Here is a 27,698-nt window from a genome sequence, read left to right on the forward strand (position 1 = left end):
TGTACCAACTTTATATTTAGTTTAATGTCAAAGAGAAACACAGAATACATGTACATTAAATATATTTAATAGATAGCTTTCTGTATTGAGAAGATTTGTAGTTTTGGATGCTATTACTCAGTTATTTCTCATTAGAAGTTTAAACTGACCCATCAGAGTCTTATTGGGTAATAGGTGTGGATAGTGGATATTTACAAACATATACAAGTGTCTTTTGTAAACCAGCCCCATAATTCTTTGGCTGCAGGACTATTAGATTGAGCGGTGTTTCTCTTGATGCTTTTATAGTCCATTTGCAGCCAATGCAACTCCTCTAATTACTAGATGGCTGAGTTGCTTTGTGTAATTGGCATCAAAGTGGGTACTCTTCAAAGAATTCATCCTCCCACACTGTAGTTGTGATAAGTGAGGAAAGGTTCACTGCATGCTTAGCAAAAAAGGCCAGTAAAAGATTTAGTTGGGTTAGGTGCAAGGATGCTCAGGACAGCTAGTCTTTTTCAGGTTTGAATTTTTCAGCACTTTGCAATTGTCTGCAGGAACTCATTGTCACCTTCATAATTTCCATATTCAACAACGTATTTTATTTGGAATGTAGAAAGTTTAATCAGGTAAATGTGACGAGACTAGCAACAGGTTACCAACAGTGAAATACCTTTGGGAAATCAGAATTTAGAAACACAATATGCATGGTGTTAAAAAGCTTTCAACACAAGTTCATATTTCCCAAGATATTGATTCTGTGCCCACCTTTGGAAAGGTTACCGACCTTATTCTGAATAGTATCTGTCCAAAAGATTTTGCCCAGATAGTAGTGGAAATCCACACCAACAACAATGCCACGATTGCGAGACCGTACAAGAATCCGTACATTCCTTCCATGAACATCACCAATCAGCAAATCGCGACCATTTGAGAAGATAATGGATGGAATTCCAGCTAAAAGGCAGGAAATAGTTTTATATTAAATGCTTGAAGGGTTCCAAAATATTTTTCAGCTATGCTAATACAAACTTAAGAAATAATGCTTTATTTTTATTGTGTCATGACCATAGCCGTATTCACAGATGTTGCAATATGTTGTCAATTTTTAATAAGCATCTGTACACAGACTCTATACAACGCAACAGAAAATGTGCAGTTATGTTCTTCCTAAACTAAAAATTGCTATTGATTCATTTGAAGGGGTTGTTTAAGTTCAATAAATAGGGTGTCTGAGTACTTGCTAGTTCAATTCTATGTTCCAACGTATTCATTTTTCCTTGTGATTTTATTGCTAATCAAAATATCTCTGAGAACTTCACTTACATTAAAGTCGACTTAAAATACTGTATTGTTGCTTTTGTCATTTAAACTGGTCATTTGCTAATAATCATCTGCAGACTTTTTGGAACTTATTGAAATAACACAGACATGAACAGTTCTATGTGAGTATTACATTCAATTCATTAATCTGACAGTCAACAGCAGAAACAGTTGCTGCTAATACAAAAAGGAAAATAAAACCCATTCAAATAACCAAAGTAATGTGAATTATATCCAGCAAGTCAAAAACACAAGATGTGAATTCTAAGTTTTAATTTTATTGTAAAAGTTTCACATGGCTGTTATAAAAGTCTGCAGTGTTTCTTATAAATTTTTATTTTCCATTTAGAATCTTACAGGCCCTTCGTCCCAACTTGCCCATGTCGATCTGGTTTCTTAAACTGAACTAGTCCCATTTGCTTGTGTTTCACCCATATCCCGCTAAACCTTTCCTAAATACATACCTGTCCAAATATCTTTTAAATGCTGTAACTGTGCCCGCCTCTACCTCTTCCTCTGATAGCTTGTTTCATATACAGGTCGTTCTCCTATAAAACGCGTTTTATCAGTATAATTTGGCTGTAACGCGATTGGTGAATTGGGGAATTTTTTTTTTAAACGCAAACTCCCATTAGCTATGACACAGTTCCATCCCCAGCATTAGGTATCACGTTGAGCTGAGGACTGGACTCGCGTTGACGTCATATGGCTCGCATGCTTTGTGGTGAAGTGCTTCCTGAAGGATACAGTGGCTCTACTCAGTCATTTTCAATCCTGTTGCTCGATCCTGAACAAGTCTGCATGCTAGCAAGTCTGTGAGATCATGAACAAAGGAACTTGAGGAGATGGAGTGGCTTCTAAGCGTGGAGATAGAAGATCAATGGCAAAAGCAATCCAGAACCACATTTCTCACCATAAAACAGAACGCCTTATAAATTTATGAATACCTAAGGTAAAAAACAGAAAATTCTGCAGATGTGCCTGCCTTCAGTGCGAGTAGTGGTTGGTTTGCTGGATTTAAGAACCACTACACTTTTCATAATGTAATGTGGTGAAGCTGCCAGTGCCGATGAGGAATGTGCACTGTCATTTTCTCCCGTGGTGATTGAGGAAGAAGGCTATACCTTAGATCAAATATTCAGTTTGGATGAGACAGGTTTAGACTGGAAGTGAATGCTATCCAGAATCCTCATTTCTAAGAATGAAGCACACGCTCCAGTTTTTAAGGTCACAAAGGATTGTATGACTGTGTAGTTGGGTGTCAGTGCTGGTGGAGACTTAAAGCTTAAACCTGTGTTGGTGTTCCACTCTGCCTTACCACGGTGTTTATTTCAGGTCAAGCAAAAGAGAGTTGATGATGGGGCAAATTTTTTCTGACCTTAATGTTGACATTTTCGAGGGTGCTTTTAGAAATTATTGCAGGAGAAATGTTTTGGATTTCAAGATTCTCCTCATTCTGGACAATACACCAAGCCACTCTTGCACCACTCGTGAGCTTTCTAAAAACATCAAAGTGCTATTTTTACCTCCAAAGATAGTGTGGTGCTCGAAAAGCACAGCAGATCAGGCAGCATCTGAGGAGCAGGAGAATCAACGTTTCGGGCATAAGCCCCTGATCAGCTTATGCCTGAAATGTCAATTCTCCTGCTCCTCCAATGCTGCCTGACCTGCTATGTTTTCCCAGCACCACACTCTCGACTCTGATCTCCAGCATCTGCAGTCCTCACTTTCTCCTACCTCCAAAGATAACCTCTCTCATTCAACCTATGCACCAGGGTGCAATAGCAGCTTTTAAAGCTTATTATTTAAGGTGCACATTCAGGAAGCTGATTGCAGCTGCTAAGGGAATAATGAGGACAATATTCTTCAAGTTTGGAAGAAGTCAGCAAGTCCTGCTTGCATGCAGTTTGGCAGAAGCTTCTATTGTGTTATAAAAGAATAGACTGTATGCACCACCCTCTGTGTGAAAACACTGCCCCTCAGGTTTCTTTTAAATCTTTTCCCTCACACTTTAAACCTATGCCCTCTAGTTTTGGACTTCCCTCCCGGGGAAAAGATATTGACTATTAATTTTATTTATGCCCCTCATGATTTCATATACCTCAATAAATTCATACTTCAGCCTACTCTGCTCCAGTGAAAAATGTCCCAGCATATCCAGCCTCTCCTTATAACTGAAATTCTTCCAGTCTTGGTTACACTTTTTAACCTTTTTGCACTCTTTCCAGTTTAATAACATCCTTCCATATAGCATGGAAAATATAATTGTATGCAGTACTCCAAACGTGGCCTTATCAATGTCTTCTACAACTGTATCATGACATCCTAACTCCTGTACTCAAAGCTCTGACTGATGAAGGCAAGCATGCCAAATGCCTTGTCTACCTGATGTCACTTTCAAGGAACTATGTATCATCATGATATAAAGATGGCTGGCTTTCCTTATGCATTCATATCATCAGCAAGGCATAAGAAGATGAACCAGCAACTTTCAGCAATAAGAAAGGTATTCACATTATAACATCCAACTGGTCTGCAATCACTGCAAAGGTATATGTATTTTTTTCAGTGTTATTTCTTCCACAAAACTGCAAGATAGCAGAATAGAGGAGATAAGTAGAAATCATGCATGGTCTTTCAATCCCTCCAAGATACAGCACATGTTGGAATCCAAAATCTGGATGACAATACAGGGTAGCATGAATAAACATCCAAAGCTGCAAGTCTAGGGGTATTAAAGGCTACAAGAGTGGGGTTTGAGAAGGAGGGTGGAAAGGTGAAATAACCAGTTTACCTTTGTCAACAAAGGAATATTCAACTCATTGAGAATGAGGAAAAATTAAATCACCACAGTGATATATTTATTGCAAATGAATATGGAATTTCTTGCTTACAGCCAGATAAGTTCAGAAAATATTAAATGAAGGGAAAATACAGCGGATGTTATTGTATTAAACACTGCGTTGATTGTTAAACTTAAATCCAAGATTGAGATCTGAAATTCAGTAATGAAATAGTAATTATAATATAGTAATTTCCTGTTTAAAGTCTTCCAGATCTGTCCATGCAATTTTTAAAAATTCATCCATTGGATTTGAAATGGTGTGGAAAAAGATAAGGCTTCCTTGGAACTTTTTTTAATTGAAGTTAGGCAAATTTTAATGGTATGAGACAAGAAGTTTCAAAAGTTGACTGGAGTAGACTGTTTGCAAGTAAATGGATGACTAACAAATGGGAGGCTTTCCAGATTGTGATGATGAGTTCAGAGGCATTTTGTTCAAGTTAGAGTGAAGAGTAAGGCTGGTAAGATTAAGGAACAATGGATGAATAAAGATATTGAGGTTCTAGTCAAGAATAAAAGAGAATCGTATTTTAGATATAGACAATTTGGTTCAATTGAATCTCTTAATTAATACAAGGAGCATTCTTAAGAAAAAAATCAGGAACACAAAGGTGGAATATGAGATAGCATTGGCAGATAAGGTTAAGGATAATCCAAAGTGACTCTATAAATATATTAAAAGCAAGAGGGTAACTGGAGAGAGGGTAAAGCTTCTTAAAGATCAAGTAGGTCATCTTTGGATTGAACCCCAGGAGATAGGATAAATACTAAATGAATATTTTACATCAGTTTTTACTGTGGAGAAAGAAATGGAGTGTAGAGAATGCAGAGAAATAAACTTTGATGGTTTAAACACATTTAGAATTTCAAAAGAGGAAGTTCGGAAGGTCTTAGAAAATATAAAGGTGGATAATGCTTCAGGATCTGATCTAATGTACCCCAGACCATTGTGGGAATTAAAGGACAAAATTGTGAGGACCCCTTGCAGAAATTTTTGTATAATCTATAACTACAGATGAGATGCCTGATGGCTGGATAGTGGCTGATGTTGTGTCTTTGTTTTAGAAAGTTGTTAAGGAGAAACCGGGAAATTACAGACCTATGAGTTCTGACCGCTTGTCGGTAAATTGTTGGAGGAGATCAAAAAAGGGTAGGATTTATGGACATTTAGAGACGCAAAAATTGGTTCTGGAAAGTCAGCATGGTTTTGTGTGAGGAAAATCATGTCTCACAAACTTGATTGAGTTTTTTAAGGAGGTTACCAGAAAGATTGATGGGGGCAGAGCAACAGACATTATTTACTTGGACTTTAGAAAAGCCTTTGAAGAGGTTCTGCATGGTAGACTAACTAGTCAAGTTAGGTCACATTGAATTCAGGGTGAACTTGTCAATTGGACACATAATTGGCTTAATGGCAGGAGAGAGACAGTGGTGGTGGAGGGTTGCTTTTCAGACTGGAGGCCTGTCACTTGTGGTGTTCCACAGGAATTGGTTAAGGGTCCGCTTTTATTTGTCATTTATACAAATGATTTAGATAAAAATATAGAAGGCATGGTTAAAAATTGGTGGTATTTCAGACAGTGAAGAAGGTTTTCTAAGCTTACAAAGGGATCTTGATCAAACAGCTGAAAATGGCAGATGGAGTACAAATAATGTAGGGGCTGAGGTGGTATTGTAAAACAGAGGGACCTGGCGGTGCAGATACAGAATTCTTCAAAGTTTGCATCACTTAGAGACATGACGGTTAAAAAAGTGTTTGGCTTTTGGTTATAGTCTTTTCCCTAGGATGGGAGATTTCAAGACTACAGAGTACATTGGTAGAGAAGCATATATGGTACTGAGGGATGGGTAGAAATGAAGAAGGTAGCGTAGAAATGGCCATTAAAAATGATTAGAGGGCATTAGATGGCTTGGCTGGAGCTTGGGAGTTTGAGGATTTGATCAGGGTATTTGGAGTGAGGGATTGAGGATTTGAGCAGGGAATTTGGAGTGAGGGATTGAGGATTTGAGCAGGATATTTGAAGTGAGGGATTGAGGATCTGAGCAGGATATTTGAAGTGAGGGATTGAGGAATTGAGCAGGATATTTGGAGTGAGAGATTGAGGATTTGAGCAGGATATTTGGAGTGAGGGATTGAGGATTTGAGCAGGGTATGTGGAGTGAGGGATTGAAGATTTGAGCAGGGTATGTGGAGTGAGGGATTGAGGATTTAAGCAGGACATTTGGAGTGAGAGATTGAGGATTTCAGCAGGGCATTTGGAGTGAGAGATTGAGGATTTCAGCAGGGTATGTACAGTGAGGTTGGAGGATTTGAGCAGGCTTTGTGAAGTGAGGTTGGAGGATTTGAGCAGGGCATGTGGAGTCAGGGCTGAAGGATTTGAGCAGGAAATGTGGTGCAAGAGTTGGAGGAATGCTTTATGTTTTATTCTTTTATTTTTGGACACAACAGTGAAGCCCAATGGAGGCTTTTGGTACTGCCCACCTCAGAATCCAGCAGCATCCTCAGCTCTTCCTGCTTTACCAGCAATCAACCAACTAACGATCCAGCCCAATATCACTAGACCAAAACTGTGGAGCTTGGGCGATCATTTTTAAAGCTTGGGTTTGTGGAGCTGGAAATGTTCCTATCTTTGTGTACCTAATCTAGGAGTGAAAACTAGGGCCTCAGGCTTAGACTAAAAAGATCTCAAGACACCATTCAAAGAATAGCAAGAGAGTTCTCCTAGTGTCTTAGCTATTATTTATCCCTGAAACAATGCTAAAGCAGGTTACCTGGGCATTTACATTGTTCTTTTTCTTTTGTATGTCCAAATTGCTGCATTTCCCTTTCCTACAACAGTGACAGCAATTCAGAGGCACTTCATTGGTTGTGGAAGGTACTTAGTAAAAGCAAGATCATTTGTTTCTCCTACTTGACATTGAAAGGAAGAGGCATTGATTAAAAGAATAAATAAGAAGCTTACGCTTAAAACTTACATGAGGGATTTGCTCGGCAGTGCTTGTGATGCTCTAGAACATATCCCTGGACACAGGAACATGCATGACTTCCAATTCGGTCTTCACACAGCTGGTCACAAGCTCCCCACACATTACATTCATTAAAATCTAAATGAAGAGAGAGCAGAAAAGAATTCAATTTCTTTTGGCTCACTCCTATCAGAGTTAAGATGGGACTAAGATAGGCAGAATACGAATTAGATCAGAGTCCTGGTCATCCAAGCATAAATTTCTGTGAGACCTGGCCACTGCAAACAATAATAACAATATGCCAGGGAGGAAATTCTCAGATTGGGAGCTCCTTTCAACTTGACCAAGAACAGCAGAAGCTAAAATGCTGAATAAAAGCTTATTAGATCATTCAATGAGCTAAAAGGGGCCAGATGGAAGTGCAATCATGTGCTGTGTTCAAATCTCGCAAAAATGTAAACACTTTGCAGTTTTCTTTAGCCACATATAAATGGGACTTCAGCGTTATGTGCAACTTTCCCAGCATCACCTCACCTTATACCTTGCTAGCTCCATCACATTTTGCTATTTTCCTCCACTTTTGAGCCACACATGTGCTCATATTAAGTGGACACCCTTGTCACACTAATAAACTATTCTGCAAGAATCACCATTGATAGACTTTGCCTTTCACACCAGATGATTAGCCAATTGGTTTTAAAACCTTGTTAATTTAAAAGCATTTAATTGTCCTTGAATCCTAGCATAAACAGTATCATTGATGTCAGACAGAATAATGAAAACATTCTGGAATACTTGCAACACTCACCAATACAGGAACGGCCATCAGTGCTCACGACAAATCCCAAAGGACAATAACAAACTCCCCCCGATGGGGAAGCATGACAGGCATATTCACAGCTCAAAGCAGCACAGTTGATTACACCTAAAAGGAGATAAACATATTACATGATTTAAGGGAGACTTTAAATTGAATAAAACCAAAAATACAAACATGCTGGTAATAGTGTAATCAGGTGGTTAAATTCCCTTACATCTTCCAAGATTTTCTTCGAAATTAAAACCTGTGATCTTGTATTTATTTTGCAAATTAAACTTTCCTAACCCTTATTATGGACATTGAACTTTACAAAATATTATGTTTTTAAAAGTTGAATTTAAGGTAAAGCAAAATTATCTGGATGAGTGGGAAAAGTGAATCTACTAAACCTTTGCTTGGAGACATTCCCATGTGATTTGGTTGCCATGGGGAAAGAAACTTAAACTAAAGCATGTTGAAAATTAAGGATAGTCTTAACATCTGAAAATAAAAAGAGAGACAACTACCTTTTGGAGAAAAAGACTGACAGAGAGAATATAATAAAAACGGCCACCACTGTGAAGACTTTGGTGTTAGAACCAAACAAAATTAGGCACTGATCACCCATTCAAAACAAAATGGCAGTACATCTTTGGAGATTTAAGAAACAAAGATTTGTGAGATGGGTCTTTATGGTGAAAGTTGGTTCTGGAATATTCAGGCTGAGTGAAATGGTTATCAAAAGACACTGAAAGATTTGATCTGGCAAGGCAAAGAGAAGTGAGGTTGCTGAAGAGCTGGAATGAACCTGGAACTTAACATTAATGTTACATATCTGCCAGGATTGTAGAATAAAGACATATTTATTTTCATGTTAGCTGGCTAATGCAAAACAAGCCTTTTTTTCAGTTTGATGTTTTAGTTGCCTAAATATTAGTGATGGTTAGCTTATGTTAATTATATTTTGTTTGTTATAGTAATAGTCTTAAAGCCTAAAATCTTGACCTCAGTTCTTTCCATTAATGCCCAGGAAATTCAGAGAAGTTTTAGTAGTTAGCTACATGGATAGTAAAATGTGTAAGATTCATTTTTATAATGTACTGGCAGAGCATGGAACATTACTTCGTACAAACATCTGCTAGATTTCTAAAGAACTGAGGATTACTATCTAGAAGGTAACACCTTGCATAAAATCTGCAAAAGCAAGAACCAAGCTTGAACAATGGATTTATTCTGTAAAATGCTGATTTAATATTAAAATGACAGACAGAATACTTTTGGCAGAAACTTTTTTCAGACATGAGGCAATCTAAATTAAAATCATTGAGTCTCCAATTTCCCTCCCTCCCCTTTGTTTTTGAAAGTACTTATTAGAATATAGTTCCACAAGCTGCAGTTACCAGACAAAACCTCACCCAGTGACTACTTTTCAAACATGAGTGAATATTGACAAGCTAAACACAAGTAGAGGACAGAACAAGCAAACCTAATGATATTTTCAATAGCATTCCAGGATAAGTTACTGTACAAGCATTAGGAATAAAAGTTTCATGGGTTTGTCCCTCCTTAATCCAGACCATTACAGTTAAGTTAGCTTAAAATTTGCCTGTGCCAGCAGTTCTCAACTTTTACACTTATGCACTATTTCATCAAAAACTCCCGTTACCTCCAGGAGAAAAACAAAACCTCACTTTTTCCGAGGAGTGTATTTTTATATTTACGCGTGTTTTAGCATTGTATTAGTCATCCGTGGAAATATTGAAGTACATTACAAATTGCATTGATTTTTATTGCCAAATTGTAAAACCCAGAACAAGTTAATGATTGAGTTATTAGCGAGAAACCTGTCATTGGACTTAGTTGGCCCACCAGGACACATACTGCTGATTGAGAAACACTGTTCTACGCAAAATAATATCTAGTGAGGAACTGAATTCTGAGAAATAGCTGTAAAATGGTGCCAAATTAAATCATCATCCAAGCTTGTGGCCATGAAGATATGCAAGTAATTTAGCAAGAAAAATCATCTAATGGTTACAAAAGCAATTGAATTTGATATAGGCAGAAAGGTGAAGAGAAGGTTGTAACCACATTAGCCATGATCTTATTGACTGATGGAACAGGCTCAATGTCCAGAAAGGCTTATCCCTAATCCTATTTCTTTGACCTGATTGTGAACTTCTGAAGTATGATTGTAGTCTTGAAAACTGTAATCAGCTTAATGCCCAGATGGTAAGGATGAATATTTCCCCCATGTCTTCAGACTACTCACTGCAATTGTTTCCTGTCGTGATGTTTGTTTCATCTTCACCAAAGGAACAATCGTTGATCTGATCGCACAGCTTGTCCACAGGGATACATTCCCAGGAATTTGGACAAGGCCATTCTCCTGGTAAGCAGTCTTTCTGTTGCCTCCTTTCTGGTCAGAAAATATAAATAGAAATATATTTGTAAAATCTGCTGGGCCACAACATGAAACATGTTTTGTTTTGAGCAACCATTTGAACCACCTAAAAATACACTATGTAAGTTAGGCTGAGCCTGAAAAACAAACTCAAATGCATCAAACTCCAAAGAAGAAAGCTGGAGATACATGTGAAATAACTTTGCAGAGGCTGGTCTCCCATCACCAAGTCATCCCTTTACTTACACATGAAGGATCCAGTTCGCTCAGAGTGAATAAAATCTCTGACATTCCTGTTTATATCTGTCAGCCAGGTTTCCCTGATTGGACTAGATTAACAGCCCCAGTCAGGGAACTCATATTCAATGAAGTCCATATGGCTGACCTCGTTGCAATCACTACAAAATGAATACATTCACTGTGCCAGTATAGATACAATATCCAATTCATTTGCTTCACAACTTGCCAGCACAATTTTTTTTGAAATTGCAGATTTTCAGAATTACAGCTTTTTATCATGGCATTTTGCTCATCTCAGAATTCTAGACTCAAGTCAGGAATTTCCTTGTCCCATTTGGAACTCAGAGATCAATCAGTACAGGTTAATTTCATTTCATGGGTCCTGCTGAAATTAAGAGTAACCTGGAGTCAAGAGATCAAGGATGGAGTTTTTGAGGAACCCAAAAAGCATTGGCAAGGGATGAAGTGACCTGCTGTGAGATGTCAACTCTGGCACCAGGATAACCCATGGAAAGGGAACACAGCACCCATTTGTGGCTGCCCAGCTTTGGCAGAGCAAGCATATCCAATCCTGTACTTAAAATATTCTCTGCCCAGACAACTGATAACTCTGAAGCCACAGTTATGCTCACCAGGAGAGAGGAGTACTGATGAAACCAGTAGGGGTCAGATAAGGATGAAACTAAATGGCAAGTGAGCAGACAAGCCCCTCAGATTTAGAGAATGTCTCTGGATAAAGCATTGGGAATGGAGCCTCTGGTTCTAACTGCCTGCTAGACTGCTACAGAGTGTTTGCCTCCAATATAATTTCCTGATGAAGGGTTTATGCCCAAAATGTTGATTCTCCTGCTCCTTGGATGCTGCCTGACCTGCTGTACTTTTCCAGCACCACTTTCTTCACTCTGATCTCCAGCATCTGCAGTCCTCACTTTCTCCAGTACAATGACAGCCTGTCCACATGGCAGAAGCTGATCAGCTGCTGGGACAGCACTGGCAATCCATTCTTACTGTCCCCCAATGAGATCTAAATGATTTTCCACCTCCATGATGCAAAAGTCAATTTATGTCTCTGCCTGCTGTTATAAAATATTCCAGGCAGCTGGAATGCAGGGAGCCATCCTGATGCAGCTTCTTGTTATTATCCTGGCACCACTTTTCTCAAATCTTCATAGTTAGCATCCAGGGTTACTTCCCCAGGATTGTATCCAATGTTAATCTAAAAGGATTCTGGGTAATCCAAGATGGAGGACGGGAAAAATTTCTGGCTGTAAGAGCTGCTCCTTTCTTTTGAGGTACTTTAGGTGCTGGAGGTGATTTCCTCAAATTCCAGGAGCAGCAATCACTGTTTTGTATGTTGTTGCATTGCTTCGGAACTTTGGAAAAAAAAGTCAAAACAACAGCAGTTTTAAAAAGGGAGAAGAGCAGACAAAGGAAGTACATGGTGAGGGCTGTGCAGGAGAGAGGGACAGAGAGAGAGAGAGAGAGAGAGAGAGAGAGAGAGAGAGAGAGAGAAAGAGAGAGAGAGAAAACCTGCACAGTTACTGCCTTTGCTGTTTTTGAATTCATGTATCACTGGACTTCAGAGTGCATCTGGGAAAATTAACAAACAGTGAATTTCACAACTAATCTTGGAGGAACTGGTTTGGGCGAAGTTCACAGCACAGAATCAGCTAAGTTAATTGTTGTTTTAAGTCTGTCCAAGAGAAAGGCTGTATTACTGAGTACAGTGGGTTCTTTCTTGATTATATGTTTTTGGAGATAAGTCTCTTGATTAAACTTAAAATATAAGCCATTGCTATTAATTTAACCTGGTGCAGTGTTTGTAGCGGAATAAGACGGTGTTAATTTCTGGGTCTGTAGATTGTGAAGGAGCAAAAATGGCCTTTGCAGTGATATGTACTTCTTGTCAGATGTGGGAGTTTAAAGAGAGTTTAAGGGTTACTGCGGATTATATCTTCCGTAAATGCTGTTGGATGTGAATCTTATCAGATCAAGTGGATCAGTTGGAGAGACAGATAGAAGCGATGAGGAATTTGCAACAGCAACAGTATGTGATGGATGGCAGTTATAGGAAGGGGGGAAGTCTCAGATACAGTCACATAGATGGGTTAACTCCAGAAAGGGTAAGAGAAGTCGGCACCTAGGGCAGGAGTCTTTTGTGGATATACCCATTTCAAACAGGTATGCTGTTTTGGAAAACGTAGGGGATGTTGGATTCTCAGGGGAACGTAGCACAAACAGCCAAGTTTCTGGTATTGAGACTGGCTCTAATGCAACGAGGGGTACGTCGGCTTCCAAGAGATCAATTGTGTTAGGGGTTCTATAGTCCGAGGTACAGACAGACGTTTCTGTGGCCAGCAGAGAAAAAGCAGAATGGTATGTTGTTTCCTTATGCCTGGATCAATGATGTCTCAGAGAGGGTGCAGAATGTTCTCACGGGGGAGAGGGGCCAGCAAGAGGTCATTGTCCACATTGGAACCAACAATATAGGAAGGGAAAAGGTTGAGATTCTGATGGGAGATGACAGAGAGTTAGGCAGATATTTAAAAAGGAGGTCCTCAAGGGTAGTAATATCTGGATTAGTCCCAGTGCTACGAGCTAGTGAGGGCAGGAATAGGAGGATAGAGCAGACGAATGCATGGCTGAGGAGCTGGTGTATGGGAGAAGGATGCACATTTTTGGATCATTGGAATCTCTTTTGGGGTAGACGTGACCTGTACAAGAAGGACGGATTGCACCTAAATTGGAAGGGGATTAAGACACTGCCAGGGAAATTTGCTAGAACTGCTTGGGAGGATTTAAACTAGTGAGATTGGGGCGGGGGGGGGGGGGGGGAGGGTAGGAAGGTGGGACCCAGGGAGATAGTGAGGAAAGAGATCAATCTGAGACTGGTACAATTGAGAACAGAAGTGAATCAAACAGTCAGGGCAGGCAGGGAAAAGGTAGGACTATTAAATTAAACTGTATGTATTTCAATGCAAGGGGCTTAACAGGAAAGGCAGATGAACTCAGGACATGCTTAGGAACATGGGACTGGGGTATCATAGCAATTACAGAAACATGGCTCAGGGATGGGCAGGACTGGCAGCTTAATGTTCCAGGATACAGGAAGGATAGATAGGGAGGCAAGAGAGGAGGGGGAGTGGCATTTTTGATAAGGGATAGCATTACAGCTATACTGAGGGATTCCCAGAAATCCAGGGAAGTTATTTGGGTGGAACTGAGAAATAAGAAAGGGATGATCACCTTATTGGGATTGTATTATAGACCCCACAATAGTCAGAGGGAAATTGAGAAACAAACTTGTAAGAAGATCTCAGCTATCTGTAAGAATAATAGGGTGGTTATGGTAGGGGATTTTAACTTTCCAAAAATCAACTGGGACTGCCATAGTGTTAAAGGTTTAGATGGAGAGGAATTTCTTAAATGCGTACAAGACAATTTTCTGATTCAGTATGTGAATGTACCTACTAGAAAAGGTGCAAAATTTGACCTACTGTTGGGAAATAAGGCAGGGCAGGTGACTGAGGTGTCAGTGGGGGAGCACTTGGGGCCAGCGACCATAATTCTATTCGTTTTAAGATCGTGATGGAAAAGGATAAACCAGATCTAAAAGATGAAGTTCTAAATTGGAGAAAGGCCAATTTTGACGGTATTAGGCAAGAACTTTCGAAAGTTGATTGGAGGCAGATGTTCGCAGGTAAAGGGATGGCCAGGTCCAGATCTGGTGACATGTTTTGGGATGTTTATCCCTCAGACCCAAACCTAACTTCACTATAAATACTTTCTATGCGCTCCAATGACAGCAACAATGATGTAATCAGTCTAATACTGAAAGAAGTCCATTGTGTTGACATAATCAAAATGCCCTATCTACAATTCAAGGTAGTGTGCACAATTGTTAACTTCTAAGTTCTCATTCAACTGTTTACCATTACCACTCAATCACTCATTGAAATTTTTATAGACATTCTGACTGCCCACATTCTTACCACATCCTTTTTCATCAGCTTTATCTCCACAATCATCATCTCCATCACAGACCCAATTCTGATGAATGCAATGGCCACTGGGGCAGGTAAAATAATTTCCTGCGCAGGCTGGATAAACTGCAAAATACAAAAAAGTGTCACACCATTAACATTAGAAGTTACCACTTCTTAAATGTTAAAATATTGACCCTTCATCTCATGATTCAACATGTGTAGCAAAAGTGTAACCTAGTACTTATTAACCAATACCTGAACTTTTTCCAGGGCTTGCTGTATATGAACATGGCCAGCTTCAATACCTCAGGAATTATAAATGGTCCTGACCACTGTGCAAACATCAGCTAATGTATATAGTTCTGACCTTAAGATGAAAATAAGGTAATTGATGATGCAGGTAAAGATGCTTGGATCTAGGAAACTATCCTAACAAGTTACTGAGGTTGAGATGATTGTTCTCCAATAGCAAAAGCCATCTTTATTTGTGCTAGGAATGATAGCAGTCAGCAGGGAGTTTTTCCTCTGAATCTCATTTACTTCTGTTTTAAATTAGCTTTTTGATACCATATTGGATCAAACAGTGGCTTAGTGTCACTCTCATCTCACCTCTGGAATTCAGCTATTTTGTCCATTTTTGTAATGAGGTTTGAAGCTGACTCGCCCTGACAGAAGCCAAACTGAGCTACAGTAAGCAAATTATTGATGAGCAAGAATTGCTCGATTCTTTGATAATCTGTTGAAACAACTTTCTGGCACTTTCTGATGACTGAGAATAGAATAATCGAGTGGCAATTGACCCAGATAAGATTTGCCCTGCTTTTTGTGGACCAGACATACTTAGGCAATTTTGCTCATTTTTGGGTGGATGGTGATGCAGTGATCATATCACCAGGCTACCAACACTCTGGGGACCTGAGCTCAAATTGTTCAATTTTTTTAAGTAAATCTATAACATAAAACTATTAGCAATAATGATGATCATAAAATTACTCTTGGTTCTTGTAAGACGCCTCCCTGTTTCTTAATGCCCTTCAGAGAAGAAATTCTAGCATTGTTACCTTCTCTAGTCTGCAACTTCTGATCTAAAATAAAAGATTGAATCAGAACTGTCTTTTCTTCTATAACCAATAGTTTTTGCTATATCTAGTGGGCTCAGACATTTCTCAACATCACAGGGAGTGAATCAAAAGAGTTGAAGACTGAACTCTATCACTGAGGACATCAGGGGTAAATTGGGATTGATCATCTTTTGGGCCTATCTACACGAAAGTGTTTTACAAATTTTAACCTGTTGCCATATGACATCAATGGATCCAGCATCGATATAGAGGACTGACAGAACCACTCCAGCCCAAGTGTATATCACTACATTCTCACTTCTCATGATTACAATGGAGCCTCGGACATTGAATTATACCTTACAGCTAGTGAATATGACTACATCAGGCTGTTGCTTAACAAGTCTGGGTCAGCTCTCACCACCTTGACACAAGTCCCTAGATCCTATTGCAAAGAACTTTGCTGGGTTGACTGAGCAGTAGTCTGCGCATTGTTATGTATAGTATCTAGATGAGTGCCAGATGGCCTGTCCTGTCTTATACCAACACAATGTTTCTGTTTGCTTTTATATAACTGAGTTGTTTGCTAGGCCATTTCAAAGTCATCCACAATGCTGTGGATCTGGAGGCCAGACCGGGTAAGTACTCTGAAGGAGGTTAGTGAAAAACATTTTTATTAAAACAATAAATTGCAGTTCCATTTCACCAGTACTAATTCTAGTTTCTCAGATTTATTTAATTAATTGGACTTTAATTCTGTCAGCTTCCATGTTGAAATTCAAACTGAATTCTTCAGAGAAGTCGACCAAGTTTCTACCATATTACAATGTTATTCCAACAACATAGCCATTATTCTACACTTCCATAACACAAAGAAATGTCCCAACACAAAGGAAGTTCAAATGACAGACTGATGAAACAGCACACGCTGTTCTAAGTCTCAACACTGGGAAACAGAAAATAAGTGACAAAAAGTGTGGAGCTGGAAAAGCACAGCAGGTCAGGCAGCGTCCGAGGAACAGCAGAGTCAAAGTTTTGGGCATTATCCCTTCATTAGGAATGTTGCGGGGAAAGGAGGCTGAGAGGTAAAGAGGGGGATGGAGTGGGGCTATCGGGGGGGGTGGGGGGGGGGGGAGGCGGGGATAGGTGGAAATGTGTTAGGTGCTTGCAGGTAGGGAGTGATTTTGATAGGTTGGTGTGGAGAGTAGGGTGGATAGGTGGGAAGATGGACAGGTAGGACAGGTCAAAGGACAGTGCCAAACTGAAGAGTTGGATCTGGGATGAGGTTGGGGGAGGGGAGATATGGAAAAGATCTTTGGGGCCTTGGATGGAGGTGACAAGGGAGGGGTTTGACACCTCCTGCAGCAGCAAAGGAAGGTGCCAGGAGCAGAGGGTGAGTTGGTGGTGGTGGGGGAGCAGACCTAACAAGGGAGTCACGGAGGGAATGGTCTCTGCAGAGCGCAGATGTAGGTGGGGAGGGAAATATATTTCTGGAGATGGGGGTCTGACTGTAGGTGGGGGAAATGACGGAGGATAATGTGTTGTATCCAGAGATTGGTGGGCAGAAGGTGAGCACCGGTGGGAATCTACTCTTGTCGCAGTTGGAGGGATGGGCTTCAAAGGTGGAGGTCCAGGGAGTGAAGGAGATGTGCCAGAGGGCATCATTGATCACATGGGAGGGAAAATTGAAGAAGGAGGCCATCTGGCTTGTCCTGGAGTGGAATTGTTCCTCTGGTTACAGATATTCTCAATTCTTTCATCTCCAAGTATCTGCTCCCAGGAGGAGCAATTCCACTCCAGGACATCCTGTATTGCCTCCTATTTCAAGGACCACAATTTTCCCTCCCATGTGATCAACAATGCCCTCCACATATCTCCTCCACTTCCTGCATCTCCACCCCTCCAACTGCAACAAGGGTAGAACCCCCCAGTCCTGACCTTCCACCCCACCAATCTCTGTATCAGTGCATTCTCCTCTTCCATTTCTGCCAACTACAATCAGACCCTACTACCAGAGATATATTTCCCTCCCCACGCCTATCTGTGTTCCACCGAGACCATTCCCTCTGCGACTCCCTTGTTAGGTCCATGCCTCCCACCAACCCACCATCTACACCAAGCATTTTCCCTTGGCATTGCAAGAGGTGTAAAACTTGCACCCACACTTTCCCCCTCACCTCCATCCATGGCCCCAAAGCATAATTTCACATCTAGCACAGATTTTCCTGCATATCCACCCCCTCAAGTATTGTGTCCGTTGCTCCCGATGTGGTATCCTCTACATCGGGGAGACAGGACGCCAACTTGCGGAGCAATTCAGGGAGCATCTCTACTCCACATCCACCAAACAAACCCTACTGCCCTGTGGCTGACCACTTCACCTCCTCCTCACACTCCCCCATGGACATGCAAGTCCTGGGCCTCTTCCACTGCTAAATCCAAGCCACCCAACAACCGTAGGAAGAACACTTCTGCCTTGGGACACTTCAACCCCACAGCATCAATGTCGACTTCACTAGTTTCCAAATCTCCCCTGCTCCTACCTCATCCCAGATCCAACCCTCTTGGCCTGTCCTTCCTTCCCACCTCTCTGGTCTACTCTCCTATCACAATTACCCCATAGCTGCATCTACCTATCACATTCCCAGCTACCCCCACCCCACCCCATCCCCATATTTATCTCTCAGCCCTTTCCCCATCACATTTCTCATGAAGGGCTTATGCCTGAAACACCGACTCTCCTGCTCCTCAGGTGCTGTCTGACCTGCTGTACTTTTCCAGCCCCATGCTTTTCAACTCTAACTGTCCAGCATCTGCAGTCTTCACTTTCTCCTACAGAGAAAATAAGTGTTTGTTATCTAACGTTTGTATACTTGACAGATTAGTCAATGGATACAAATTGATTTATCTCAGTAAATACAAAATTCATGTGAAAAAGTGTTGTTCTTAGCCTGAAAATGAGTCTCTGCAAATGCCATTATATTGAAAAAAGGTTTTAAACATCACATTGATCAAGTTTCAATCAATTTGCCACAACATTTCAATATTTAGTTAGTATCTTTGTAGATGCATTTTCAGAATGGGGCAAGTTAAATGATAAATTAAGTTAAAATATAGGTTACTCAAGTATTGTAATTGTGGAGCATCCAACTTGCCTATTTTTTTAAAATATATAACAAGTTTATGCTGAGCACATCTAAATTATTTCAAAGTAGGTTAAAATAAAACGCTGTTAGAATAAAATAAACATCATACAATACCACATTTTTGCTCATCACTTCCATCTCCACAGTCATCATCACGGTCGCATACAAATATTTCTGGGATGCATTCTGCGTTGGCACATTGAAACTGACCGCTGTTACATCTCCGAGCTGCAAAAGATTAGTAAAGAGATGAGGACAAATTTTGGGGTAAGAAATGGGGAAAGTAAATACAGCATTCATGCACCTTTCAGAATTCTACAGTGTTTTAAAATATAAAGTTCTACTATCTACAGCTTAATTGCTAATGAATCACTAGTAAGATCTTGATCTCTGATAGTATCAAGCCCCAGACTTTGTGGGGTTTGATGGCCCAGGTAGACACATACACCTTATGAAGTGTGAAGTGAATAAAAATAATTTTCTGAATTCACAGCTTCGTACATTGTCCGGTAGCCCCTGTTGTAAAAGTGTGCAATATGAGACTGTGAGTTGAGGGGAAAATACATTAAGAGTCACTATCTAATGTCTCTGTCACTGGTGTAGAATGACAATTTTGTTGGAGTATCAGTTTTAGGAAGGGAGAAGAGAAAATTAGAAATAGAAAGTTGTATCAAGAATTTACTCTAACATGAATTTTATTTCACTACAATACAAAACATTGGGAGTACAGTCAATGATTGAAGGTGTAACTATTAAGCTTCAGGAAATAAAGCCAGTGAACATCCTCATTCCATCTTTGATAGCATAATTCAAATAGTCATCTGGATAAATGGCTAAAATTCCCAATCAGATTAGATGAATGAAGTGTACTAAAACTAGTCATTGTTGAAAGTTAGGAATCCAATTTTTTTTTTAAACAGAAGTGTCAATATCATTTCCTATTGTTGTTTGGTTAGAATTTGAGTATCTCTAAAAAAAACATTTTGTTGAAGCTTTTTATCTTACACTCATCAGGACAATTTATAAATACCAATGCAAGGGACAAACAAACATTTATCCTACGTGATAGGAGAATGCTGATTGAGATAATGAAAGAATAAGTAGTAATAAGGAATCAAAATGTGCTTGTGAGATTAGGAGCATTGTTCATGTGTCTGATAAGCACCAGCAGACTACTTGTTTGCAAATCCATGATAAAATAGCATAATACAAGTTCCATTACTATATTCCTGCTTTCCACATATTGAGTAGCAAATACCCAAGCATAAAGTTGATAAAAAGAATCAGTCACTTGTTATAGAGATCATCCAATTTTCATTTCCACTGATTCACCCCATTCTACCAGTTTCATTGAGAGATGAGAAATTGTTTTGGTGAGGTCCATTTGCACCATTCAATGTATTCGTTTTTCTGAACTGCAGGGGACATAATAAGTTGTTTCAGGCAGGGCCAGTGTTTCATTGTGTCTGCATATCGATGTCTTTAACAGGTGATTTATTACAGCCAGGCAGTTAGGATCTAAACATCAGAAAAGCAGAACATACTGCAATTGCTTTCATCTGTTCCATCCCTGCAGTTCAACACTCCATCACAGTGTTGGCTAGAGTTGTAACAGGCTCCATTTGAGCACTCCATTTGGGTGCAAATAGGGTAACCTAAGGCAAAAAAAATTAAAGCAAGTTACAAATTTACTGAATATTGTCCAAATTAACTGGTCATACATATAGGGTGTATATGTTGGGTGTGGATGCCATACATTTTACTGCTGAAGTGAAGACTCAAAATGACCTAAACATCTAAAGATTTTTGCAAGCTTTTTAATCTTTAAAAATTTATCTGACATGTAACAGTTACCTTCATTCCCTGAATTTTCCATGCACATTGAATCTTAAAATCATGCGATACAGATGGAAACCATTCAACATGTATCATCTGTGCCCACATTCTGCACTTGATTAAACAAGATCTAATTTTTATTCTCATAATCTTCACTGCAGCCTAAACCAATATTTTCTGAAGATAAATCTTTCCCAATTGTATTCTATACACTATTTATTTATATTTTTTGAATATTTTTATCAACCTAAACAAAAACATAGTACTTTTAAAACTCAGTAAACTGGCAGCATATTTAGAGAGAGAAATAGTGTTAATGTGATTCCAATATCTCTCTCTCCTTCAGAACAAAACTTTATTAATTAACATGTCTCCTTGCTCTTAATATTTTGTATACCTCACCCTAAGTCTACCTTTCTAAGCTTTTAAAGATTTGCACCTCAGGTATATATATTTCTGAAAGGATACTAGCTCAATAAAACTTAAATTAACTGCTATTAATGATTTATTTCCAGAAGTTAAAATGGCTTTGAACAACCATGTTATCAACATGCAAGTCAGTTTGACTCCACTCTCAACATTGTCACCACCACTAGTTAGCCAACCTGCCTACAAAATGGAGGATGCATAAGTCAGATGAAACTACTACCATTGTTACCAAAAGGGATACTCACCTGCTTTCAGATAAGATACTGCCAAGTTTGGAAACAACTTGCTTATTTTACATTGTGTGTATTTTTACTGTGTTGCTTACAGGTATGTGAAAATGCACTTAGTGAATTCAAGTCTTAAAGAGCTCCTAAAAATATACTTTTCCGTTCATTGTATCTTACTAGAAATTCTGAAGTGAGTGATTTATCTACTGACTCCTCTTAGCCTTTTCATCATGCACAAAGCATATGGGCACAGTTGCAATGTCACACAAGAAACACAGCACCTTCCAGAACAAATTATTTATAAGCATTAGTTGTTATGATTTGTTTTTATTGTTTGAACCTGCGCTAGATAAAGTATGGATGTGGTAACTGTGTACAGATAGAATTAGTGTCATTGCTTGATGCTTTGCACAGGGAAGGGACTGAAAAGTTGAATGCAGATGCTCATATTCTTAATAGAACATCACCCCTGGAAGACAAAGCATGTGACAACAGTGCTCTAAAGTCTGATAATGAAAGGCACTATCAATTTTTTTTTAAATCAAATTGCAGCAAACATTCATTGTAAGTATGGACTGTCTACTGTAATCTGTTCATTCTCTCCAGATTTATCATCATTTTACTTAGCCCTCATAGTTACTTAGCTTTACCCTTTGGCACAGTCAACAATGTTAATGGTTGATATTTCATTATGTATGCTCCTTAATTTGGTGATTAAGTTCTTACAAGTCTGGAGCACTGAATGTCTCTCCTCTCCCACTCTCTTCCAGCAGATGATACTGTTCAACCTGTGCCTATTTCTTTCTCCTAATTCTCTTCCAGACTAGATGGGAACCTAGGAAGATCCCCATGACAATGACCAATCCTGGTGACTCTAATATAATCCTTAATAAAGTATAATAGCACAGCGCTCACTGTCTTTGGGTGACAGAGGTAGAAAGTGTGTGTATTAAATGGAAATAGAGCTTTCGTAGAATCTTGACAAAGCACTCCAGAAAGTCTCCCGATAGGACTCACATGTCCTCCGCAAACTTAGAATACTCTGTCAGTCTCTAGTAGCAAGTAAGCAATAAAACCGAACATTGCTTCAAGTAACACAAGCAGTCCTCACCCCTTTCAGCTAATTTCTGAAAAAAAGAGATCCTCTAACGCAGTGCCAGCCTGCAGCAGGGCATGCAAGCTCCTTAATGAGGATTAGGAGCAATGTTGCTCAGTCATCAGAGCTTTGATGAACCTTGGGTGGCTGTTCCTAAATTCGGTCTTTCCTGTGTGCAATATGTATCAAGCAGAAAACATACTCTGTGCAAATGGAATTAAGATTTCATCTATTAACCCCATTTGTAATGTTTTTTCTTAAACCCTTCGTCCTAAAATTTAAGGTATTCATATTTCGAGTATTTAGTCTCTCTCCAGTATTCATCGTGACATTTGCTAAGTGCATGATATTTTGGGCAACAGATGGCTATTACCAATGGCTCTTAAAGCTTGCCTTCACTGGTCATTTTCCTAATCACACTCTGAGGTTATTTTGGGGTAATTGTCAAAGATTGGTTGCTATCAACTAAACAAAGCATTAGCATTCTTAGCCCATGACTGTCAGGATGGCGGATGGAAAATTAAATGGAAATAAGTGTTTCTATCATTTGGCAATTCTACTTTTCTATTAACCAAATTGAAGATGGAAATATTTGGAAGATATGCGTTTTCATTGGTTGAAAATCAACTTTTTGTAGAGACGTTCAAAAGCTCTTAACTTGTATGGTTAACCTAAAGAGAGGGCTGCTATTCAACGTATGGAATAGTGGGTGCATGAGAATTAAGGAAACTTAATTTTCACTTAAAGTTTACCACATTTTCAATCATGCTTTTGCCTTCTATGATCAAATGCCCTTATTTGTACATTTTCTTAGTCAAATTTATATGGTTCCATGTCAAACTTGGAAGAGTACACCAAAATTGTCATATACAGAAACAGACAAAGAGAAACAGATAAAACACAAATATTAAGAGTAGAGAAACAAATACCGTCAGCAAAACACAGTTCTAGATTATCAGTCCAGATAACAAATTGAATGATTTGTTCTCACAATCTTTTTCGATTCTGTAATAATACATTGTTATCTCTGCAGCCTTGATCAGTCTTTAATCTGCTGGTTGATTAGTTGGACCCAGGGGCTTTCCTTTTCCTTTGCTTTAGAATTATTTCCTTCAGTGGCTCTAAATGTAGTTTTCCAGCTCTTTCAACACAGAATTGAAAAGAGCAATCTCACAAGAGAAATCAGACAGAGAGGGATATTAATGCAACTAGCTTCTGGGAGTTACTTTGCATTTCCCTCACAGCGTCTGTGTTAAGCTGCAGCTGGAACAATTTGAGAGTTGTTACAATGTTGAGCTCTCCTGAAACCGCAATTAATAGGGCTAATTTGTTCAGACTCATTGCTTCTGGACTCAAGGTTCCCAAAATGGAACATCATCTCACCTGTATCATTAGCCACCACTTGACTTTCCAAATTGTGACCAACCTGTTGCACATTGTCCCCTTTTAATTACAGTGACCGTTTTCTAATTTTCACTCAATGGTCCAAAACTAAAAGGATGTAGCCCCATGCAACAATATCATTTTTATACTTTGGAAACTTAAAACTCATACTTCAAGCTTCAGTGAATTTGACTACTTTGATCCCTGTCATTTTGTACAACTATACACATTCTTGGGTAATTATTTTTTTAATGAGAGTTCTTAAGCCAGGTCATTCAGTTTTAATTAAAATGAGACCATTTTATTCCACTGTACTGTCTTACATTTCATATCTTTTTGCAAAAGGTTTGATTGTAAAATTTAATAACTTGTTAAATCTAGAAATTTCATGCTAAGATTATGTCTGCAATGAGCTATTAGACACATCAAAATGTAGAAGGAATTTTGAAACTGCTGTAACATTTTAATCTGTCACTAACATTACCTTACTGAAATCCAATAAGATAATAATCAAAGATAGGTATTTCTGGAATAGTGCCCTGAACCTGGCTGTAATTTCTATATTCCTTCTTTTATTTCACCTTCCATGTTTAATGGGTAAGACTATCAATCCATATAGGGAAATCTAAGAGATAGCTGCTGATTCTGAAACATTCCACCTGACATGCTTTCCTTCATAAGAATGCCTCTTCAGTTCTTTCCAGATAGTAATCTGTTCTGTTCCTTCAACATCTTATTCATCTTTGTGTGTACCTTAAATAAAACCTTTGTAACGTTAATCTGAAATATTTATGAAAACATCTTAAATGTAGCTATTGTTCATCTTATTTCTTATCCTAATCCCTGTTTGAACAGGCTTGAAGATACACACCATGGCATTCAGTTAGAAGATGCTTGAAAATGGCCTGAAGGATCAACATCTTCTTTTCCCTTTTTCTCAAATTAGAGAGTTCCTAGTTTACAATCAATACTAGAGGCAGGGTAAAATCAGAAATGTAACTAGAAAGGTCACAAATGTACAGTATGCCTTAATTGTCAGATAATCTATTATATAAATTCAATGCCCACTGGATTTGCAAAAAGTTATTTCTTTAAAATCAAATACGTTTGTATGTTCGTGACCTATATTAAGTTACTTTGAAAAAAATGTGTGCAATTTGGGGAAGTGTGATCATATTCATAACATTTGTTCTTATCATTTCTTGATTTTTTTGTCTTGTTTACAGGTATCCAAACCATGCAATTGACTCTGCAAACACTATAATGTCTTTTTAAAAATGGCAAAATGATTAACAGTCACAAGAAATTTAATAATACAGCATTTACATTTAATAATAGTGTTGCTGGCGGAAATGTGTAGTGGTAACTTCATTGGACTGATCATCAAGTGGCCTAGCCTAATGCTCTGGGAAGATTAAGCTTCCAGTGAGCAAGTACTTTGTGCCAAGAATCTACTCAATAAAAATCTCAGTTCTGAGTTAGAGTTTGGAGGGTTCCAAATAACTTATGTGAGTAGTTGCCAAAGTATAATTAGAGGGAATGAAACCTGCTCTTAGTCCTCGGTAACTATAAAACTGACCTGCACCCAACCCACCTTCAGTCACCCACACTCATCAGCCCCTCCATATCTCCCAATCTACATGAATCATGGAAACAGAAATTTACAGGGCAGGAAGAGGTCATTCGGTACATCATTCACGTGCTGGTACATGGAAAGAGCAATTGCACTTAATCACATTCCCATACTTTTTACATATAACTGTCTAAGTAGTTCACCCTCAAGTGCTGGCTCAACCTCTTCTAAAATTATTATTGTTCACCTACCGCTAATATTTTAGTTAGAGAATTCCAGAGCTTGATGCTGAAGTGAACGGATGAGCACAGTCATCTGAAAGCCCAAAGCTATGGAAAGATGGGAATTCCAGATGTTAGACACAAAACTAAAGCCACTCGTCTCAGCAGAAGCAAGATAAAAGCTTGAATTTGTCGCTGTAAACATTTCAGAGGAGATTTACAATGTCTCACAGGCCACATTGTCTGATAAAGACAAACAAATAAAGTATTAAACATCTCAGCCACAAACGTGTTGCCTCTATTAGGATAAAGACCTACCACACCTAGTTTAACTCAGCCATTTCACAAGCCAGATGTTACATATTCAAGCAGCACAATGTTGCTTATGAGGTAGTTGTCTGCATTGAGTTTCCTTCATGGTATAGATCATATGACTATACACCAGCAGGCCAGGAAGGAAATTAGTACAGGAATGAATTTCCATCCAAGTATCCCCAATTTTATACAAAAATGAATTTACAGGTACTATTCATACTGAGTTACCTAGGTTACCCAGTGTGCATAGTTCTTGTGCACTCGCAAAATTGTTCATTATTGTAGTTAGTCCCTTTACTCGCATATGGGTTGTCAGTTTTTCCTCCAACATTTCCTTTTTGGAAAAATTGCTCTCTGGTGTTCTTTCAAAATCTTTTCAGCTAACTCTGTTGACTCACTGAGTTATTCACTCAAGCACCTCTTTCCTTTAGCATCTGTCTCACTTTACTAATTTATCAGTTATCAGTCAATGTGGCCTGTGAGACATTGCAAATCTCCTCTGGAATGTTTACAGCGACTAGTTCAAGCTTTCATCTTGCTTCTGCTGGGATGAGTGGCCTTAGCTTAATGTCTCACATCTGGAATTCCATTCTTGTCATAGCTTTGTGCTCTCAGTTGAATTATTCCTCTTGGGGTGAGCATCATTCCATCACAGATCCTCAACTTTACCTTTGAGGGTTTCATTTTTGGATTGCCATCTGATGTAACTTTACACAAGTCTGCGATGCTCATAATATTGCATGAGGACCCAGTGTCTAATGAATACTTCACATTCATTTGGTGCACTCGCTCTGCTGTCTTTATCTCAATAATTACAAACTATTTTTCTCTTTCTGAATTGGCTTTGTCCATCCACTTTGGAGTGTAGATTGAATTATTCACATCTCTTGAGTACCCACATTTGTTTTGTCAGAATCAATGTCCAACATCTCTGTAATAATTGTTTCTATAGGCTTATCTGTCTTCTTTCTAGATAAAGGTATCCAAAGTGGTTTCACTTCTGGCATTAAAACACTATTTTTCCAAGACGAAAAGGCTTTCATTTTTGTTTTATATGATGATCCCTGCAATACTTACAACTGGCCCTTTTGTTTTTATCTTTCTATTGGTCCTTCTGTCAACGTCTGTTGCTTTTCTCCACACTGTTGCTCTTGAAAAGTTGAAGTTACTTATCACAATAGTGAAAAGCATTAGGGAATTGAGAAATCTGAAACAAACTCAGATTCTGAAGAACCATAATAAACTTGACACAGTTACACCCTGTTTTGCTCTCCAGAGATGCTGTTAGACCTACTGAATTTCCCTAGCATTTTCTGACTTTGTGCCCAAACATGTCTGTTGTTCCTGCATGTCTGCTGTTTATTTACAAGCTCACAGCTTCTGCAAACATTTCAAACTTCGAAAGTCAGATTATCTTTACATAGTAGTCATGGTGTCATGGTAGAATTTCTTAGCCTCAGATAACTCCATTTTTGAGGAAACCATCTTTCAGGTGACTAAAATCATTGAATCCTATAAGTTAATGCAGTCGCATATTTATCAAGATGCTCTTTTTCATCTTGAGCTCTAATACTGAACACATACTTCTCATATGTTATGCTCATTTAAGTTCAAGGTTTTCAAAATTTAACCTTTTTTTGTTCTTCAGAGAGATCTTGGGTGCAAAAATGCAGCTCCTGCATCTTAAGGCTTAAGTTTATCATAAGGTAGTAGTTTTACCATTATGTGTGGAAAAACTTGTCGGTTCTGTTTTATATTGCCTTTCATTTCAACTGGAGACAGGAGAATTTACAGCTTTTGTGTGATTTAGTCAATAAGTCTGTTGCAGCTTGTTTCTTCATTTACCTTTCCTTTGGATGGTTTACAGCACC

The 27,698-nt window shown here is 38.8% G+C and overlaps 1 protein-coding gene across 3 annotated transcripts in view; it reads right to left on the reverse strand.

Moving 5' to 3' along the window:
* Positions 1-27,698, reverse strand: part of lrp2a (low density lipoprotein receptor-related protein 2a) — a 346,919-nt gene that overhangs the window by 236,045 nt on the left and 83,176 nt on the right. For all 3 annotated transcript variants that reach the window (XM_072579538.1, XM_072579537.1, XM_072579536.1), the window contains exons 5-11: positions 20,292-20,402; positions 18,862-18,975; positions 14,547-14,663; positions 10,183-10,329; positions 7,920-8,036; positions 7,121-7,249; positions 767-936 (exon numbers count right to left, since the gene is read on the reverse strand). In XM_072579538.1, the coding sequence (XP_072435639.1) occupies positions 767-936; positions 7,121-7,249; positions 7,920-8,036; positions 10,183-10,329; positions 14,547-14,663; positions 18,862-18,975; positions 20,292-20,402 (905 nt within the window). The remainder of the gene's footprint in view (positions 1-766; positions 937-7,120; positions 7,250-7,919; positions 8,037-10,182; positions 10,330-14,546; positions 14,664-18,861; positions 18,976-20,291; positions 20,403-27,698) is intronic.

This window comes from Chiloscyllium punctatum, chromosome 10 (assembly GCF_047496795.1).
Source record: "Chiloscyllium punctatum isolate Juve2018m chromosome 10, sChiPun1.3, whole genome shotgun sequence".
Classification (NCBI taxonomy): domain Eukaryota; kingdom Metazoa; phylum Chordata; class Chondrichthyes; order Orectolobiformes; family Hemiscylliidae; genus Chiloscyllium; species Chiloscyllium punctatum.